We start from the raw sequence: 19,404 nt of genomic DNA, 5'->3' as shown, positions 1-19,404 counted from the left end.
TCTGAGGGAAAAACACCACCAAAGAATGCAACTCTCAGCTCATGACTAAATTATTTATTTAAGCCATCTCCTGCCATAAGCAAAGGGACGGAAGATCAGTATAATGGTCATCAAGTATAATGGTCATCACTGGATACAAGAAGGTGAGCTTAAGGTCTCGAACACTTTTCTGGTCCATGTGTGCAGAGTAATGGTCCAAACCAGTGCTGTGGTCCCCACTGGGTAATGGCCCAGGTTCTCTTTATTCGTCTTCATAGCCAGTTGGAAGCGGATTCACGTGAGGGTTATGGAATAGGGTATGATTACCATCTCCCCAGGGAAAGGGCTGTGGAGTGAAGATGTCAATTAAGCAATTCCAGAAAATAGTTCAGAAACAACACTACCACGAACTGCCTAAAGTAGGGTGAGTAACAGATAATACATAAAAACAAAATGGAAATTAGTCCTTTAACTACTGGCATATTTCAGCCCTCCCATAATTTAAGGGAGCTCTTATAAATTCCAGGGGAGCCCGTAAAGTAGACAGTATGAAAAGCAAGCTCAAGTTCTTTACTCAAAAGCCTCTCGCTGGTAACTGTACATCAGTGCTGTGTTTCTGAAAGTGCAATCCTCCCACCACCTGCATCAAAAGTGGTAGAGGTGGGTATGGGGGCAGAGATGCTTACTTAAATGCAGATTTCTGGACCTGAAACAAATCTCTGGATTGGAAACTGCAACATACCCTCAGTTATTTTGCATGCTACTTTTGAAAAGCATTGCTCTAGGGCAGTGATTTCCAGCCCAGGATGATTCTGCCCCTGTGGGGACGTAAGCCAGTATATGGAGACATCTTGGGGAGAGAAGCGTATACTACTAGCACCTAGTGGTTAGAGGTCAAAGATGCTGCTAAACATCCTATTAACTCACAGGACAGCCCCTCCTCACCCCAAAGAGAATTATCCAGCCCCAAATGTCAATAGTACTGAGATTAAGAAACCTTACTGCACGGCTTCTAATTCTATTGTACAAGGTTGGGAGTGGCACTCAGACTCAAAAATTCTTTCTGGATCTAAGGATCCTGCTTAATTTTCCAGTCCTACCTGGGCTAAGTGAGGTAATAATTTTATAATATATCTGCATCAATAGCCAAAGGATGACATAGTTGGGATGATAACTAGTACAAAGGTGAACAGAAGCTGTCAATCTCTTCATTATGCAGCTAGTAGCTTCCAGATGCCCAGGTTTTAGAAAGGTGAACCGCCTTCCGACTTCGCCAGTCTAAGGGAGTTTCCCAAATCTCCAGGTTTTGTACCACCGACAACTGTTTCAGAACAGTATCAGAAGGCAAAAGGTGGGATGACTCGGAGAAAGGAAAACTGAAGGGCACTTATTGTACGACCTTGAAGAAGAAAGTGAGATATGACCGGAGAAAATAAAATGAGAAAATTAAATGAGAAACTACACGCACGGCACCCACGCTTTTAGAGAATGAAGAACTTGGCATTTGGAATGAAAAGCGAAGAGACACTCGAACAGACTACAAGGGGTACCTTGGACCTGATGCGGAGATGGGGGTAGGCGACGAACTCGGGTCTCTCCTCCTCTCCGTGGCGCGACTTCAGGAACACGTTCAGCATGCTCACTCCCACTCCGGGAAGCGCCACTAAGTAGGTGAGGGACTTCCACAGGCGAGCTGCAGAGGGGGCACGACGCTCAGGCCTGGCGGTAATACGCCCGGGTCTCCTCTCCCACCCCCAAGGCCTCAAGCCAAGGTCACAGTCCCGCCGCTCTTCTCTCCAGTGGGGCCGAGGCCCGCCCTGCGCACCCAGTCCCAGTACCTGAGCCCTCCTCGCCGTGGGCGCCACTCGACATAGGCCGGCTCAGCAGCCGGGAACGACCTAGCAGCCCACAAACCCTGGGTACAGCTGCCGCCGCCATCTTCGACCAGAACGGCCGCAGCGCCGGAAGCGGAAACAGAAAAGTTGGCTGTGGGGGCGGGGCCAGAACCTCAAAAGGAAGTTCCTATTGGGCGGCGCCTTTTAACCCGAGGAGCCTGCGCACTGTCCTCCCGGCGCGCAGAATCCTAGCCTGAAAGCTCGGAGCCGCAAAGCTAGAGGGAGCATGCGCTCTGCAGTCCTGCGTGCACTCCCTGCTCCCTAAGGTCAGCATCCTGGTGAGGTTAAGCGCAAAAGAAAGGTTTGTGGAGGACACCCTGGCATCCGGGGTCGCTCCCTTCGTAGAAGTCCGTACACAGCAACAGGAGGTTCCGAGCACAAACCACTCTATCTAAAATGCCATTTCCCCTCCTCCCTATCCTTTGACTCTGCGCTATTTTTTTCATGGCACCAGGACATAATAATAATTGTCATCATCATTATTACAATATTTTGTCGGCATCACAGAGTTTATGTTCTATCAGGGGAGTCAAAAGATTTTGCCACTGCAGCATCCCCAGACTCTGGAATCGTACCTGCCAAGTAACAGGTGCCCTACACAAATTTGTTGAATGAATGAATAGCAACGGGAAACAATTGGCATCTGTTATATTTTATCTCTACAATTCTTTCCCACCCCTCCTGTCATTTTTCTTCCTTCTACTCATCTAAAAACAGTTTTAAAAATAAAAGTTAAAAAATAGATACATAAGGTAAAATGAAAGTAAACTTTTTGACCATAGGTTCCTTTAAGGATATAATGAAAGCTATGAATCCTTTCCTCACAAAAAATGCAGCTGCTCCTAAGCACACACAGTTTAAGCACACAATGTTGGGGGAAGAAGGTACTATAAAGTACATCCGGACACCCCCTAAGAGTCCTGTGCCCCAGGTTAAGAACCTCTACTTAGAGGAATAAACAGGGACTCTGGCGTGGTAAGACTGGATTCACATTTTGTTTCCATCCCTCACAGCCTGTATGACCTTGAGCAAGTTAGATAAAACGAATGCTTTAAGGTCCTGCAGTTTCATGAAAACAAAAATGTAGGATCATATTACTAGAGCTTCACAATCTGATCTTTCTTTCTCTGAGTAGCCTGGGTTTTTGCATGTTATGGTGAAATTAGGATTGTCAAATCCCTAGGCATCCTCAAACACAGCCAGAGGGGCTGTGAAGCCCCACAGTGTAGCCATGGAAAGGGTCCAAGCTCAAGGATCAGGAAATCCTGGGTTCAAATCTGGTCTGCCCCCAACTGTTCCTCTTCTCTAAAATGGGAATGTAATATGCACTTATTCATCCCTTTATCTGACAAACAATAATTTAAGACACAGCCCCACCTGGGGAAGTTACTCACCCTCTATCCATAATAAGATGGTTCATTTAATAAATATTAACTACGGTGACTGCTATGTGCCAGGTGTACACAGTAGTATGCAAGAGCTATAAGATCTCTCTCATGCAATTTACAATTCAGTGTTAGAGACAGGATTAAGTGAAAAATGCCCAATGCCTAGGATATGTTAAAAATTCAACAAATGTTTATTTTCTCATAGGACTTTCATACATCTTGCAGGGTGGTAGTGCTAGGTAAAGATTCTGTCTGTCGTATGCTTGGCCCACAGTACATTCTCAGGCATGATGCCTATGATGTTATTGCCAGGTATGCTCAGCATTTGCAAAGCTTTGGGTGACTGAGTTTAGACAGCCCAGGAAACCAAAATCATCAATACAACAAATAGCTAATATTTACTAAGCACTTATTTCATGCCCTCATCTATGCTAAACACTTTACATAAATTGTCTTCTCCACCTCAGTAAATGGGCACTCCATTCCTCAAGTTTAACACCTTGGAATCACCTTTGATCTCTCTCTCTCTCTCTCTCTCTCTCACACACACGCACGCGCACACACACACACACACACACACACAATTTTCTATCCAGAATCTGACAGCTACTTACCACCTACTGCTACCAATTTAATCAAAGGTGTTATCTCTCACCTGGGCAATTGCAGCAGCTTCCTAACTGGTCTCCCTGCTACCTGGCCCTTCTACAGCCTATTCTTACGTGGCAGCCAGGGGAAAACCTGTCAGATCATCTTCTTCCTCTGCTCAAAATCCTCAGTGGTTCCCATCTCAGAGTAAATGCCGAAGTCCTGACAGTGGGCTGCCAGGTCCTACACACCTTGCCCCCAGCCACCTCTCTGACATCATGTAGTCTACCTGCTCCCTTGCCCACTTCACTCCAGCTACATTGGCCTTCTTGCCTTTCCTTGAACATGCCAGGCATGCCCCTGCCTCAGGACCTTTGCACATGCTCATATCTCTGCCTAGAAGAGTTCCCCCCCCCACCCCGTAGCCGCATGAATTGCTTCCTTATTTCACTCAGGACTCTGCTTAGAAGCCATCTCTTATCAGAAAGGCCTTCCCAGACCACCCTGAAGTGAAATAGCTCCTCCCCGCCCTGACACTCTATCCTCCTTACTGCGCCTTATCTATCTTTGTGGCACTTGCCACCATCTGCTGTATTAAATATTTATTGGTTTATTGTCTGCCTTTCCTCACCACATACCATGGGGGCAGGGACTATATTTTGTTCACTGGTGTGACCACTTGGCACGTGATAGGACCTCACTGAATATACATTAATCCCAACCATGATCCTGTGAGCTAGATACTATTCTCCGCATTTTTCAGATAAGGAAACTGAGACTCAAAGTTGTGAGGGAAATTGCCCAAGATCACAAAGCATTAGGCAAGTTGTGGACTCAGGCAGTGTGGGACTCAAGCCAGTTCTTTTAACCTCAAAGCCATACAGACTTTCTTTAGGTAGAATGACACCAACTCCGAGAGGTCACCCTGTCAAGCTCATGCTAATCTGATGCTCTGAATAAGGATTAGCAAGAAAAAAAAAAAAGAGCTAATAATTTCTGACTTCAGTAGGTTTGGAAAGAAAAATATTTCAAGTCATGGGGCCCTTGAGAATGGATGGAACCATCAAATGTGTTTTCAAGGTGCTGAGCTGGCAGTTCCCAGCTTGTGCGTCCTCTCACAGTGAACCCCAGGGCATCTGGCTTCTCTGTGCAGGGAGTCTCCCCAAGGCCATGGCCAGCCAGGCCTGGATTTGACGTCATCTTCTCTGGCAGCTGGTGATGTTTACACTCATGTTGAAGCCACTAAGGTCTCTGGTGCTCTGTTTCCTTGAAACAGGGAGCTGGCAGGCACGCACCTCAATATTGGGGCCAGCTGCTGATGCGGGGATTGGAGGGAGACTGGGGGAGGCTGCCTAGCCAAGGACAGGGCTTGCTTGGGGGAAAGCTTATCTGGGGCATTCTGCCTGCTACTTCTACTGTGGTTTCTCCCAGCTAAGAGTTCATCCAGTTCCTGGACCAATAAATATTTGTCTGCCAAGAGACTAATCCCAAGTCTCAATTAAGTGCTCAATTATCGTTCGTTATTATTTTTGCCATGATCAGGGGAGGGGTACAGGTTCTATGGAAGCAGAGCAGAGGGGTATGTGGCCTGCACTATGCAGAAGACACCGAAGCTGTTTTCCAAGCACGCTAGAGGGGTGCTATGACCACCACTTCCATCATCTGAATAACTTGTCTCAGATGCTTAGCCTCATTAATTAATTTAATTAGGGTCTCAACTGTGTCCTTGGACTGGGGCAACAGCAGCGACCTCATGGAACACCCAGTCTAGAGGGAGAGACTGACAAGTAAACAGTTACTACAACCAGTGTGATGAGTTCTACAATGGGGGGCAGTACAGCATGAACCTTGGTATCAGGTTCAAGCCTCAGGTCAGCTACTTAGCTACATAATCATGGGCAAGTCAAGTGACCTCTTAGAGTCTCACTTGTGAATTGGAGTTATTACAAGGACTTAACAGGATAATAGTTATTAGCTAATAGTTATTAAGCATTTACCATGTACTGGGCCCTTCACATGCATTAGTGTAGTCATTACAGCACTCCTATGGGACAGCTACTATTCTTATCCCCGTTTCACAGATGAGGAAACTGAGGCACGAAGAGAGGTGAAGTCATTTGCCTACGTTTCACACCCTCTAAGTGATTGAGCTGGGATTCAAATCCAAGAAGTCTGGCCTCAAAGTTTGCGCGTTTAATCACTCTGTGATACTTCTTCAATAACTCAAGTGACCAAGCAAAGGAAATTACAAACAAGACGAAAAGACAACCCTCAGAATGGGAGGAAATATTTGCAAATGAATCAACGGACAAAGGATTAATCTCCAAAATATATATCAGCTCATGCAGCTCAATATTAAAAAAGAAACAACCCAATCAAAAAAGGGCAGAAGACCTAAATAGACATTTCTCCAAAGAAGACATAGGGAAGGCCAAGGGACACATGAAAAGCTGCTCAACATCACTAATTATTAGAGAAATGCAAATCAAAACTACAATGAGGTATCACCTCACACCAGTTAGAATGGGCATCATCAGAAAGTCTACAAACAACAAATGCTGGAGAGGGTGTGGAGAAAAGGGAATCCTCTTGCACTGTTGGTGGGAATGCAAATTGATACAGCCACTATGGAGAACAGTATGGAGGTTCCTTAAAAAACTAAAAATAGAATTACCATATGACCCAGCAATCCCACTACTGGGCATATACCCAGAGAAAACCATAATTCAAAAAGACACATGCGGGGGCTTCCCTGGTGGTGCAGTGGTTGAGAGTCCGCCTGCCGATGCAGGGGACACGGGTTCGTGCCCTGGTCCAGGAAGATCCCACATGCCACGGAGCCCATGAGCCATGGCCGCTGAGCCTGCACGTCCGGAGCCTGTGATCCGTGACAGGAGAGGCCACAACAGTGAGAGGCCCACGTACCGCAAAAAAAAAAAAAAAAAGACACATGCGGGAGATTGGGATTGACATATATACATTAATATGTATAAAATGGATAACTAATAAGAACCTGCTATATAAAAAAATAAATAAAATTCAAAAAAAAAGACACTTGCACCCCAATGTTCATTGCAGCACCCCTTACAATAGCCAGGTCATGGAAGCAACCTAAATGCCCATCGACAGACGACTGGATAAAGAAGATGTGGTACATATATACAATGGAATATTACTCAGCCATAAAAAGGAAAGAAATTGGGTCATTTGTAGAGACGTGGTTGGATCTAGAGACTGTCATACAGAGTGAAGTAAGTCAGAAAAACAAATATCGTATGTTAATGCATATACGTGGAACCTAGAAAAATGGTACAGGTGAACCGGTTTGCAGAGCAGAAATAGAGACACAGATGTAGAGAACAAACATATGGACACCAAGGGGGGAAAGTGGCGGGGGTGGGGGGATGAATTGGGAGATTGGGATTGACATGTATACACTGATGTGTATAAAATAGATAACTAATAAGAACCTGCTGTATAAAAAGACAAATTGAATAAAATTCAAAAAAGAAAACAAACTCAAGTGACTTTAGCACGGTGCCTGGCACAAAGTGAGTGCTCAATAATTTTTTGTTAACTATTATTATTGCCATGATTAGGGGAGGGGGAACAAGGTCTATGGAAGCAGAGCAGAAGGGCATTTGTCCTGGATTAGGGAAGGGCAGTCAGGGAAGTCTTCTTGTAGGACATGACATCTAAGTCATGCCACCATCCCCCCAAATAAATATGAGTGAGTCAAGGACAAGTTTTGGTTGGAAGGGAGATGGGAGAGTTTTCCAGGCAGACATCACCACAGAGAAAAGATACGGGTAGTGTATCCAGAATTCCAAATGGTGCCTTAACGTTGGAGGTGTGGAGGGAGAGAAGGAGCAAGAACTTAGAGTCCTGCAGACATAGAGAATGGACTTGAGGACATGGGGAGGGGAAAGGGTAAGCTGGGACGAAGTGAGAGAGTGGCATGGACTTATATATACTACCAGATGTAAAGTAGATAGCTAGTGGGAAGCAGCCGAGTAGCACAGGGAGATCAGCTCAGTGCTTTGTGACCACCTAGACGGGTGGGATAGGGAGGGTGGGAGGGAGACGTAAGAGGAAAGAGATATGGGGATATATGTATGTGTATAGCTGATTCACTTTGTTATACAGCAGAGACTAACACACCATTGTAAAGCAATTATACTCCAATAAAGATGTTAAAAAATAAAAATAAAAAAAGAACTTAGAGCCCTACAGTCCTACAGGCTATGATGAGTTAGGATTTTATCCAAAGGGTACTAAGAAGACTTGCTTTTAAGCTAGGAGAGAGGTGATCAGCTTTGCACCTGAGACTTTGTACAGGCTGGCCTCTCCTGTCTGGAAATGCCCTTCCCACCCTGTTGTGCATCTGTGTCTGCACGCACCCCACTCAGTTCTCACCTCCTACAGGCAGCCTTTCTTGGTTACACCATGCCCCTGGCCTCTGGGACCCCAATAAGGTTTAAGTTCACTACACTGTGTTTGAAAACTATTCCTTCTCCTCATTTCCACTCTGAGCTCCAGGAGAGCTCCCCTCCCCTCACCCTTTTCTAAGATTCCTCTGAATTCCCATACAGCCTGGCACAGGGCAGTCATAACAAAATGGTTAAGAACTCAGTTTCTCAGTCAAAGCTGGATTTTTAAAAAATATTTATTTATTTGGTTGCACTAGGTCTTTAGTTGCAGCAGGCGGGCTCCTTTGTTGTGGCATTTGAACCCAGTTGAGTCATGCATGTAGGATCTAGTTCCCTGACAGGGATCAAACCGGGGGCCCCTGCATTGAGAGCACAGAGTCTTAATCACTGCACCACCAGGGAAGTCCCTCAAAGCTGGATTAAAATCCTGGCTCTGCTACTTTTGCTGGACAAATCACTTCACCTTTCTGTGCCTCAGTTTCTTCATCTGCAGAATGGGGACAATCATAGTACGTACCCACCTAATAAGATTGTTGGGAGGACTGAATGTGATGATATGTGTAAAAACACTTAGCATCTTGCTCAACAAGTAGAAGCAATTTGTATTGTATTATTATGAATCATCTGCTGTTACATTAAGCTAAAAACAGTACCAGTGTACGGTCTGTGAAGTATATGTCAATAAAGCTGTTAAGCACAACAAAGCAGGCTACGAAATATGATGAAACGTATATTTCCATTTTGGTAAAGTGCATGGAAAAATGCTGTAAGGGTTATACTTACGTGTTAAGAGAAGTATGTCTGGGTTTTAATTTTCTTTTAAAAATTTCTAAAATGAATATTTATTACTTGTGCTATAAAAACAAAGGCTTTCACCAAAAAGCAGACTGTGAAGTTGATACCAGAACTTGTGTTGTTGGTATTCTTCCCATTAGACTGTAAGCCCCATGAGGGCAGGGACCCCTTCTGCCTGGCGCAGGAAAGGCCCTGAGTAATTGACAGAAAGGTGACTGGATGAATGGGGGCTTCTCTGGTACCCTCACCTGCAGTACCGCACTCTCCCTGTGGGTGGCAGGCTCCGCATGTGTGGGCGCCGCCCACGAGTCTGGCCACAGAGGAGCCGCGCCAGCGACCTTCAACGTGGCTGTCTTGAAGGAGCGAGAGAGGTGGAACGTGAGAGAGAGGTAGAGGGAGCTCGGGCTCAGGGACTCCTTCTTAAGGCCTTGCCTCTGAGACGTCTCCTGAATCTTCCCCGGATTGGAACAAGAAAACTTCACTTTCTAGAGAATGTCCCCACACCCCACCTCACCCCACCCCACACTGGGGGGCAGAGAGGAGAGACTGAAAGGCTCCTGGGGCCTGGGAGACAGAGGAGGAAAGAGAGAGGCCATCCTGAAAATCTTCATCTTCACAACTCATAACTCACAGGGTGCTGCTCTTGGCAGTTGACTAATTGCCCCTATCCAGTAACTCTTTGATCTTAGAAGGGAGGTGTGCTAGCGTCCCATTTTGCAGACAAAGGTTGTTGTGGCTTAGAGAGGTAGCTCAGAGAGGCAGACCTCAGCTGAGTCTGATTCCAAATCCCTTCCCTTGACTCTGCCTCCTCCCCAACTCCCCCCGCCCCTCTCCCACCGTGTGTCAAGCTGAGACATCCTTGGAGGGGGTGTGTACCCATCTAAGTTACCATTATTAATTGTTAATACTAACAGCATTTGTTTAACCTAGCCTTCCTGTGGTACTGGCACTTGACATATGTTATCTCATTTAATCCTTCCAACGACACTTTGAAGTAAGAACTACTATTATCCCCATTTTACAGAAGAGAAAACTGAGCCTCAGAGATGCAAATATTGACAAATTTGGAGACAAGTTTGACAGAGCCAGGATTCAAATGCATGCCTGTCTGACCCCGAAGTCTGCTTTTTACCAGTACATGTTTTTCCTTCATAATTATTTTAAGTATTAAAGTATCGAATACATACATCTATATGGTACAAATTATAAAATAATAATAAAGAATAAAGAATGAAAAGCCTCCCCATCCCTGTTCTCCAACCACCCAGTTTTACTCCAAAGAAAGTTACTATACTAGAGATTTCTGATGATCCTTCTAGAGATATTCGGTACATAGATGAACACCTGTTTTACTGCCTCTCACACACTGATCAGTGACTTTCTAAACTATAAGAAGGACCAAGTCCTCTTCTAGAACACGGTGTAATCTCTCTTCACTGACTCCTTGGATTGGCATGCAGGGCCTCCCAGGGGCACCTCCACCCACTTTATGCATCAGCCACATAGGTCTTCTCCAAGCTCCGCATCATGTTGCCACCTTCCCAGCCTCCTTGCCTCCAGCCTCCTTCCAACTGCTCCATTTATTGTGATCTCTTTCCCTTTGAGGCTCCCCAGCCAGAACCTATCCCCCCTCCCTCTCTGCCCCCAGAGGCCCTGTTAGCCCCTCTCTTTTAGCACATTTCACTGTACCATGTGTGATGGTGGTTGTCTCCATGGCTGACTCTCCTACTGGATCATTAATTTTAGGTGTCCCTTTTCATTGGGTAGGTGGCCTTATAATGGCGCCACCATCCACACAGTCCCCAAGCTAACAAACTAGGAGTCGATCTTTCTCATTGTCTTCTCTTTCATTTTCACAGTCAATCACCAAGTGGATTTTACTTTGGAAATGTCTGTCTAATGTTCTCCATGCCTGTTTCGTCATGGCCACTCTTCTCTCTCCTCTGGACTATTGCATTAGCCTGAGGGTTGGTCCATCTCCTTATAGCTTCACCGCCTTCAATCTTTTCTCCACAGGGCAGCTACGGTGATTCTTCTAAAGGGCAAGTCTGACTAGACCTCTCCTCTCTGCAAGCCTTCAATGGCTTCCTGTTCCCTGAGGTTAAAACCCAGCACCTCACTCTGACCTTCAAGGTCCTGAAGGATATACAGTCACTGCCTATTGCTACCATTTTCACTAAGGACACCTCAGTCATCCTCTGAGCTAATCTTTTTGTTTCTGAAATATGCCAAGTCCCTTCCAACCTCAGGGCCTTTGCTCATGCTGTTCCCTCTGCCAGGAATGCTCTTCCCACTCCTCATCTCACTAAATTCTAAGTAGCTGGGGAGCTTCATGAGAGCAGGGACCTTGTCAACCTTGCTTACTCCTGTATCCCAACACCAAACCCAGTGCCTGACACAAACCAGGTGCTTAATTTTTTTTTTAATGAAATGATTCTGCTTTTTAAATTTTTGACACAATTTTCAGTCTCTACCATGCAATATAACATCATGTCTCCTGTGTTTTTTGGGGGTTATTTTTGGCCGCGTGGCTCGGCATGTGGGATTTGAGTTCCTTGACCAGAGATCAAACCCGCGCCCCCTGCATTGGAAGCGCGGAGTCGCAACCACTGGACCACCAGGGAAGTCCATGTCTTCTGTGTTTATCTAACAATTTCGTGTGCCCCACAGCTACATCCTAAACTGCACCCAGACAGTCACCCACTGTCTGCATTTCCCATGCCAAGCTGCACAGTAATAAATACTAAATGTTCAAAAATTTTTTTCACGTTCCAGATTTTTATTATTTTTACTATTATTATTAATTTTTTAAACATCTTTATTGGAGTATAATTGCATTATTATTAATTTTTTGGCCGCGTGGCATGTCGGATCTTAGTTCCCTGATCAGGGATCGAACCCATGCTACCTGCAGTGGAAACACAGAGTCCTAATAACTGGACCACCAGGGAATTCACTGAAGATTTTTATTATTATTTTGCTGTTGTTGTTCCTCTTCTGTTGACAAAATGCCAACTGTAAAAACTTCAGACAGAAATAAATTAGAAGGTAAGAGTTCCCCATCGGCCCATCCTTTAGAACCATTGCTGATTTAAATGGCACCTATAACCTTGTTTCCATTTGTAGACTTTGCAGGGGAGGAAGACAAGGCTCACCTGCTGCCTGTGAGGATACCGCTTCTTTTCTTATTTTGTAGCCTACACCCCACCCCGTAGTTATGCACACAGCATTGACCCCAACATTACACATTTTCTGTGAAGTTGGCAGTCATTGGCACCAATGACTCTGATGGAGAGGAGGTCTATTTAAACCTCACCAGGGATGGAGGCCCATTCTCAGGCTTACATCAGACTCCAGGTTTACATCAGATTCTAGGTCTCCTTTCAAGTTTGTAAACATTGAATGAACTTGAACACTGCTGGAAAAAATAAAATTCCTGGGTCAAACTGAACCCAGGTTCAAATCTTGCCGCCAGCACTTCCTGTGTGCCCTTGGGCAAGTCATTTTCTTTCTCTGAGCCTCCTTTCTTCAGCTGGAAGATGACAACAAAAAGAATAGGATCACACTCCAGCTGTATTGGCTTTCTTTTTCCTTGAATAAGCCAACCTCATTCCCACCTCAGGGCCTTTGCAAACGCTGTGCCCCTTACCTGGAACCCTCTTCTCCCAACTTGTCATGTGATATGCCTCCCCTTAAATATCAGCCTTCTTGGAGAGGCCTTCCCTGGTCACTCTCTCTAAAAGAGCTCCTCTTTCTTTATAGCCACTGTCATTTTTTTTATAGCACAAATCATAATCTGTGCTTTTGTTTCTTATTAATTACCAACTTTTTAAAAAATAAATTTATTTTATTTATTTATTTTTGGCTGCTTTGGGTCTTCGTTGCTGCGCACAGGCTTTCTCTAGTTGCAGGAGCGGGGACTACTCTTTATTGTGGTGCGAGGGCCTCTCCTTGCGGTGGCTTCTCTTGTTGTGGAGCACGGGCGCTAGTAGTTGTGGCATGCAGGCTCAGAGTTGTGGCTCACAGGCACTAGAGGGCAGGCTCAGTAGTTGTGGCTCGCGGGCTTAGTTGCTCCACGGCATGTGGGATCTTCCCGGACCAGGGCTCGAACCCGTGTTCCCTGCATTGGCAGGCGGATTCTTAACCACTGCGCCACCAGGGAAGTTCCTACGCAACATTTTCTGAGGTCCTGCTGTGTGCCAGGCACTCTTCTAAGCATTTCATAGGAAAATTCATTCCATTCTCAAAATAACACTTTGGAGATAGTAAATACTGTTAGTAGCCTCCTTTGCCAGAGGAGGAAATTGAGGCATCAAAAGGTCAAGTAACATAGTACGAGGACAGGTCATTAGAAAATGGCTGGGAGGAGATTTTTTTTAAATAAGTTTATTTATTTATTTATTTTTGGCTGTGTTGAGTCTTCGCTGCTGTGCACGGGCTTTCTCTAGTTGTGGCAAGCGGGGGCTACTCTTCGTTGCAGTGCGCGGGCTTCTCATTGCAGTGGCTTCTCTTGTTGTGGAGCACGGGCTTTAGGCACTCGGGCTTCAGTAGGTGTGGCTCGCAGGCTGTAGAGCACAGACTCAGTAGTTGTGGCCCACGGGCTTATTTGCTCCGCGGCATGTGGAATCTTCCCGGACCAGGGCTCGAACCCGTGTTCCCTGCATTGGCAGGTGGATTCTTAACCACTGCACCATCAGGGAAGTCCTGGGAGAGGGTTTGAATCCAGGCTGGCGAGGGCCAGAGTCCTACTATCCACCTAATATGAGTCATCAATGATGTCCAGGAGGCTCATTCCAAGAGGGAAGAGATCCTGTGCTTCTTCTGTAATTGGATGGATCTAAGCAGGTGTTCTCCGGGTCCCATTTCAAAGGAATTCTCCTCCACCATTTACTACTGTGCACTAAGGACTCTAGACGGAAGGACTTAGTTCAAACAAGCAAAGGCTTAGCATTGACAGTGGAGGTGAAAACAGCATCCAGATTAGAGGATGATGTGGCTTCCGCCCACTGTTAGTAGGCTGATAACGTCCTGGGACATGACACCTCCGACCAGCCCTGGATCTCTTCCACGCCCATTCTCTTCACTCAAGATGTGATGAAGCAGATGTTTATGCCTGGGTGTTGGAAAACAGTCCCCTCCTCTGCAGAGTCACCCCTGATTCCCCAGGTTGAGTCAGGCACCTTTTCCACATTCCCAGAGCCCCCTGGGCACATCCTTCTGCTAAGCTGCTGTCACTTTCCATCCCCTCTCCCCTAACTCCCCCCTTCCCCCCTCTGAATTCCCTAAAGACAGAGACTGGCTTCTTCCTTGCTGTGTCTCTTTCCCCTTCCCCTTGGTCTATTCACTCCTACTCACCCTTCAGGTCTCATCTTAAAGGTGCCCTCTTCCAAGAAGCCTTCCCCGGCAACCTCCATAATCCGTAGAGAAAACTTTTCTCTGTGTAACAATTGCTTGGGACTTCCCTGGTGGCGCAGTGGGTAAGAATCCACCTGCCAATGCAGGGGACACGGGTTCGAGCCTTGGTCCAGGAAGATCCTAACTAAACCCGTGCACCACAACTACTGAGCCTGCACTCTAGAGCCCATGAGCCACAACTACTGAAGCCCACCTGCCACAACTACTGAAGCCCGCGCGCCTAGAGCCCGTGCTCTGCAACAAGAGAAGCCACAACAATGAGAAGCCTGCGCACCACAATGAAGAGTAGCCCCTGCTTACCACAGCTAGAGAAAGCCCGTGCACAGCAACGAAGACCCGATGCAGCCAATAAATAAATAAATTTTAAAAACAAAAAAACAATTGCTTGCTTGTCCAGGTCACCTCACCCTCCATCCAGGAGTTCCCACATCTCAGTGTCTTATGAGTCAACCCGGGAAACTTGTCAGATGCAGATTCCCAGCTCTAACCTCAGAGAGTCATTCCAGGGACTGGAGCTGGGCCTGAGAATCTGCCATGGAGCTGCTCACACCCTGAATCTGGTGCTGGGGGTGTCAGAGGAAGGATGCAATAAATGGGGCTGCTTGAGGGGAGGGACCATGATCATTGTGAGCCTCCATTAGCCAGTCTGTGTCTGGTACATGAATGATTATTAAATGAATGCTTGAAGGAATGAATGGTTGCCAGCATTATATTGATATGTTCTCCAAATACAGCAACTTGATTTTGGCCTTGAAAGAGCCCCATGGGGCTTATATGCTTATACTCCCCTGGATTGGAGGTGGGAGAGTTGAAAGTCTGGTGTCCACAGTGCTGAACTGGAAACCAGGACCCCTACTGCTTGGCCATGCTACCTGAGCAAGTTAATGAGTCCTTCTAAGCCTCAATTTCTTCACCTACAAAGTAGAGATGATAATGACAATGCCTGCATCATTATTATTCACAGGGCTGTGAAGAGATTAAATGAAGTAACAGTGCCTGGCCCAGAGTCAGCGTCTGAAAACTTCTGAATCCTATTATTATTGCTCTTGTTGTTATCATTACAGCTATTAGCATCACAGCTAGAGGGACCTCAGATCCTCAGATTCAGGGGTTCCCTACTCAGTGTTCCATGGATCACCCTCTCCTAGGGAATCTGTTGCAGGTGTTCAGGAGAGTGTTCTGTGAACATCTGGAAATGGAGTACAAAATTGTCTACGTTTGCCCATTTTTCTGGGTAAGAGAACCTTAGCCTTTAACCACTTAAAGATGGGAAACTGAGTCCAGAGAGAGCAGGGGCCTTGCTCCAAGTCTCTCACTTCATTCATTCATTTATTCATTCACTCCTCATTTCTTCAACGAAGCACCAAAGATTTCTTGAGGGCCCACTGTGTGCCAGGATCCAGAGATGAACCAGTCACATCCTAGTCTCTACTCCTTACCTCCCACCGCAAGGCATCTCCTCCTCCCTTTGTAAAGGTTTCATGCTTTTATTCTGATTCCTTTGCTACCCACGATGCCCTGGTGGGTAGTTACTTCATCAAGTAAGTCGAAATTCTTGCCCCAGTTGAATGCCTTGCTGGTAGTTTTACTTGAAGCCTTTACTTCCCTTCTCCGAGCCTCGGTTTCCCAACCTGTAAAAAGGGGGTAACACCCGCTGCCCAGAGTTGTAAGAATTAAGTGAAACAGATTTGGGACTCCCCTGGTGGTCCAGTGGTTAAGACTCCATGCTCACAATGCAGGGGGCCCAGGCTTGATCCCTGGTCAGGGAACTAGATCCCACATGACGCAACTAAAAAAATCCCCATGCTGCAATGAAGATCCCGCACACAGCAATGAAGATCCCATGTGCAGCAACTAAGAACAGTGCCTGATGCACAGCAGACACCCAATAAACCTTAGGAAGAGTTAATATTATTAGGAACTCACAAGGGGCCTCTCTAATTAGGGTGAAATACGTCCGGGAGAAAAGGGAAAACATGTTAGGGGGTTGAAAATCTTTCTCAGCAGTACAAAATAGCAGGCATTTTGACCTCATTATATCCCTTTGCCCTCCTAATAAACGCGTTGAGGTATTCCCTGCCCATTTCACAGACGTGGAGACTGAGACTTGGTGAGGCGGAACGACAGCTAAGAAGAAGGAGAGCTGGGACTTGACAACATTCATGTGCCTCACATGTCCCACCCCAAACCCTGCCCCAGACAGACGCAGGCAGGTTGCCAGCTCCCAGTGCCAGGGGAGCCCCGCTCCAAACCATCTACTCTCCAGAGTCTGACTGTTCTCCTCCCGGGCCCCCCTGCCTGGTGTAGGAGGAGTCTTAGATTTCCTGCAGAGGCCACAGCAGGATTGTTTTCTTGGTGCTCTAGAAGTAAGACCTTTCAACTCAACTCTGCTGCACAGAGATTTCCTGGTTCTGTGCCCTGGACTGTTTCTGCTGCTTTAGACCCTTGCCCAGCTCCAGCCAACACCAGCATGATTCAGTTTTGGACCTCAGACCAGAACTAATAAATACATTAATTCATTAATTCATCAGACATTCCACCTGCTATGTGCCACACACTGGGAGTACAAAACAGACACAGGCCCTACCGCAGAGAACCTGAATATTCATGTGAAGGACACACAGAACCAAGAAATAACATACAGTGTGATCAGCGCAGAGATGGGAGTATAACCTGGCTCTGTGAGAGCCCAGAAGAGGCACCAGATCCAGCCTGAGAGTGGGAGGGGATCTAGGAAGGCTTCCCTGAGGAGGTGACCTCTGAGCTGATTAGCAGGAGCTCGCCTTAGTGTTTCATCAATTTCTCATTTTGTAGATGGAGAAATGGATCCAGAGAGAATTATTTAGCTCATTCATTCATTGAAGCAAGCAAACATTTCCCTAGTATCTACATTTCTCCAATATCAGGCCCTGAGCCTGAGGATACAGAAGTATGAGGATACAGAGGTATAAGGAAACAGCCCTGCTAGATGGAAGGGTACAGAAAAGCCCCAAGCAGCCAGGGGACCTCACCCTTAACCCATGGGCGCCTTTGGTTTTTTTGTGGGTGTATGTTTTTTTTTTCTTTTACCTTTTTGAAGTCAGGGTTATTACAGTATGCTTTACATAGAGTAAAATTCTCCCTTTTTAGTGTATAGTCCCATGAGTTTTGACAAATCCATACAGTCCTGTAACCATCATAATGGAGGCCTAGGACACCATTTGTATCTCATGCTCAACCCACTTACCGAGCCCAAGCTTTCCCCCTTATTCACTGTGGGACCTGGGGCAGGTCTTCCCCTCCCTGAACCTCAGTTTCTTATCTATAAAATAGGCATCATTATGTCTGTCTTACAAGAGCGATGTGAGGAGGCCAAGCACAGAGTAAGCACTCAATAAAAAATACCAACTCTTAGTGGATGTCCCTTTTTCATTCTCCTGTTTCTGTGGTCTCTCTCTCTCTCTCTCTCCGTGTCTCTCTCTCTCTCTCTCTCTCTCTCTCTCACACACACACACACACACACACACACACACACAAAGACATTTTTGAAGCCTCTCGTTTCTCAGAGAGGTTTTATTTATAGGCCGCGCCTCATTGTGAACGTGAAAAGGAGAAAGCCCAGGCCCTCCGTAGACCTTTCATGTGTAAATCAGCCCGGGCCAGGAGCACCGGGGTCACCAGGAGGAGGATTTCACTCTTAATTACTCCTAGAGAAAGCGGGCGGGAGGGAGGCCGGGCACAGGCTCCACCCACGTGGGAGGGAGGCCTCGCCGGCTGCCCTGGGCCGGCTGGGCCCAGCCCCTCTCCGCCCAGCGCGGGGAGCCTGACTCTCCCAGGCCCGGGCCCGGCGGGCCTGGGGCTGCACCAGGGCAGAGGCGCAGGTGCCCCTGGGGAGCTGGACCCCAAGTGGGTTTCTTTGAAGGCAAGTTTGGACGTGGAAAGAGGGCGCACAGTTTGGCAGAGTGGGTGGTAGGGAGGGGATGGTCTGCAAAAGGGCAGTGGAGGTCCTAATTTGAAAAAAAAAATTTTTTTTAAGGTCTTTTATTCATTCTTTCTTTTCCGGTGTAAAAATAACCTGCTCTAGAAAAGGAGTATGGAAGTATTCTCACCAGGCCTTCAACATTGTTAACCTCAGGGAATGAATTTGGACGTGAGGAGAAGGACATTATTAACATTTTTTCTGACACATTTCTTTATTTTTGACTTAGTTCAATGACTATGTATTGCCTTTTGTAATTAAAAAAGAGGTACTTTTCATAATATCTGTGAAACTGTTTTCTGATTAGAAAAGAAATTTATATTCTGTGTAAAACACTGAAATAAAACTACCCATGATCCCACACAAAGAAAGTCACTTTTAATATTTAGGTATATAGCCTTTGATGATTTATTTCTGCACAAAGTTTTTCAGTTTTGTTTTTGTTTATTTTGCATACTTATACTGCACAAACACTTTTGGCACTACTTAACATATTGTGGTTTTCTTCCATTTGTCTTTTCTCTTCATGTGTTTTATATACACATAGTATATATATTTAAATTTGTATAAATATATATGTATATAAACATACATATATTTATATAATGTATATTTCATAAATCCATTATATATTATACATTATATAAATACATTATATATTTATATAATATTTAAATATATTTAAATATTATAAATGTATATATCTATTTATGTTGCTGGATGGCAATATCTTCTTTTTTTTTTTAATTAATTTATTTATTTTTGGCTGTGGTGGGTCTTCGTTTCTGTGCGAGGGCTTTCTCCAGTTGCAAAGAGTGGGGGCCACTCTTCGTCGCGGTGCGCGGGCCTCTCACTGTCACGGCCTCTCCCGTTGCGGAGCACAGGCTCCAGACACGCAGGCTCAGTAGTTGTGGCTCACGGGCTTAGCTGCTCCGCGGCATGTGGGATCTTCCCAG

General features: G+C 45.9%; 1 protein-coding gene across 2 annotated transcripts; it reads right to left on the bottom strand.

Moving 5' to 3' along the window:
- Positions 1 to 34: 34 nt before the first annotated feature.
- Positions 35 to 1,959, bottom strand: COX6A1 (cytochrome c oxidase subunit 6A1). Of its 2 annotated transcripts, none has more exons than XM_022550670.2 (3): positions 1,818 to 1,955; positions 1,530 to 1,672; positions 35 to 325 (listed from the first exon to the last, which is right to left on the bottom strand). In XM_022550670.2, the coding sequence occupies exons 1-3, from the start codon at positions 1,915 to 1,917 to the stop codon at positions 242 to 244; spliced, it is 327 nt and encodes a 108-aa protein (XP_022406378.1). In that variant the 5' UTR covers positions 1,918 to 1,955; the 3' UTR covers positions 35 to 241. The 2 variants fall into 2 exon arrangements, with proteins under 2 accessions (XP_022406378.1, XP_089750687.1); XM_089894561.1 differs by lacking the exon at positions 35 to 325 and adding an exon at positions 332 to 1,378 and having other exon boundaries at positions 1,818 to 1,959.
- Positions 1,960 to 19,404: the final 17,445 nt, after the last annotated feature.

The sequence above is a fragment of the Delphinapterus leucas genome, chromosome 14 (assembly GCF_059928025.1).
Source record: "Delphinapterus leucas isolate spDelLeu-1000000601 "Yukka" chromosome 14, BTC_Dleu_Yukka2, whole genome shotgun sequence".
NCBI lineage: Eukaryota > Metazoa > Chordata > Mammalia > Artiodactyla > Monodontidae > Delphinapterus > Delphinapterus leucas.
The sequence above is the reverse complement of the archived record's forward strand: the minus strand, read 5'-3'. Positions and strand labels throughout refer to the sequence as shown.

Bases quoted from the DNA above. Each gene is read 5' to 3' on its own strand.
- COX6A1 (XM_022550670.2), bottom strand. From the start codon at position 1,917: ATGGCGGCGGCAGCTGTACCCAGGGTTTGTGGGCTGCTAGGTCGTTCC. The intron at 1,673-1,817 runs GTACTGGGACTG...CCCCCTCTGCAG, and splicing joins CCACGGCGAGGAGGGCTCAG to CTCGCCTGTGGAAGTCCCTC. The intron at 326-1,529 runs GTACCCCTTGTA...TTCACTCCACAG, and splicing joins ATCTCCGCATCAGGTCCAAG to CCCTTTCCCTGGGGAGATGG.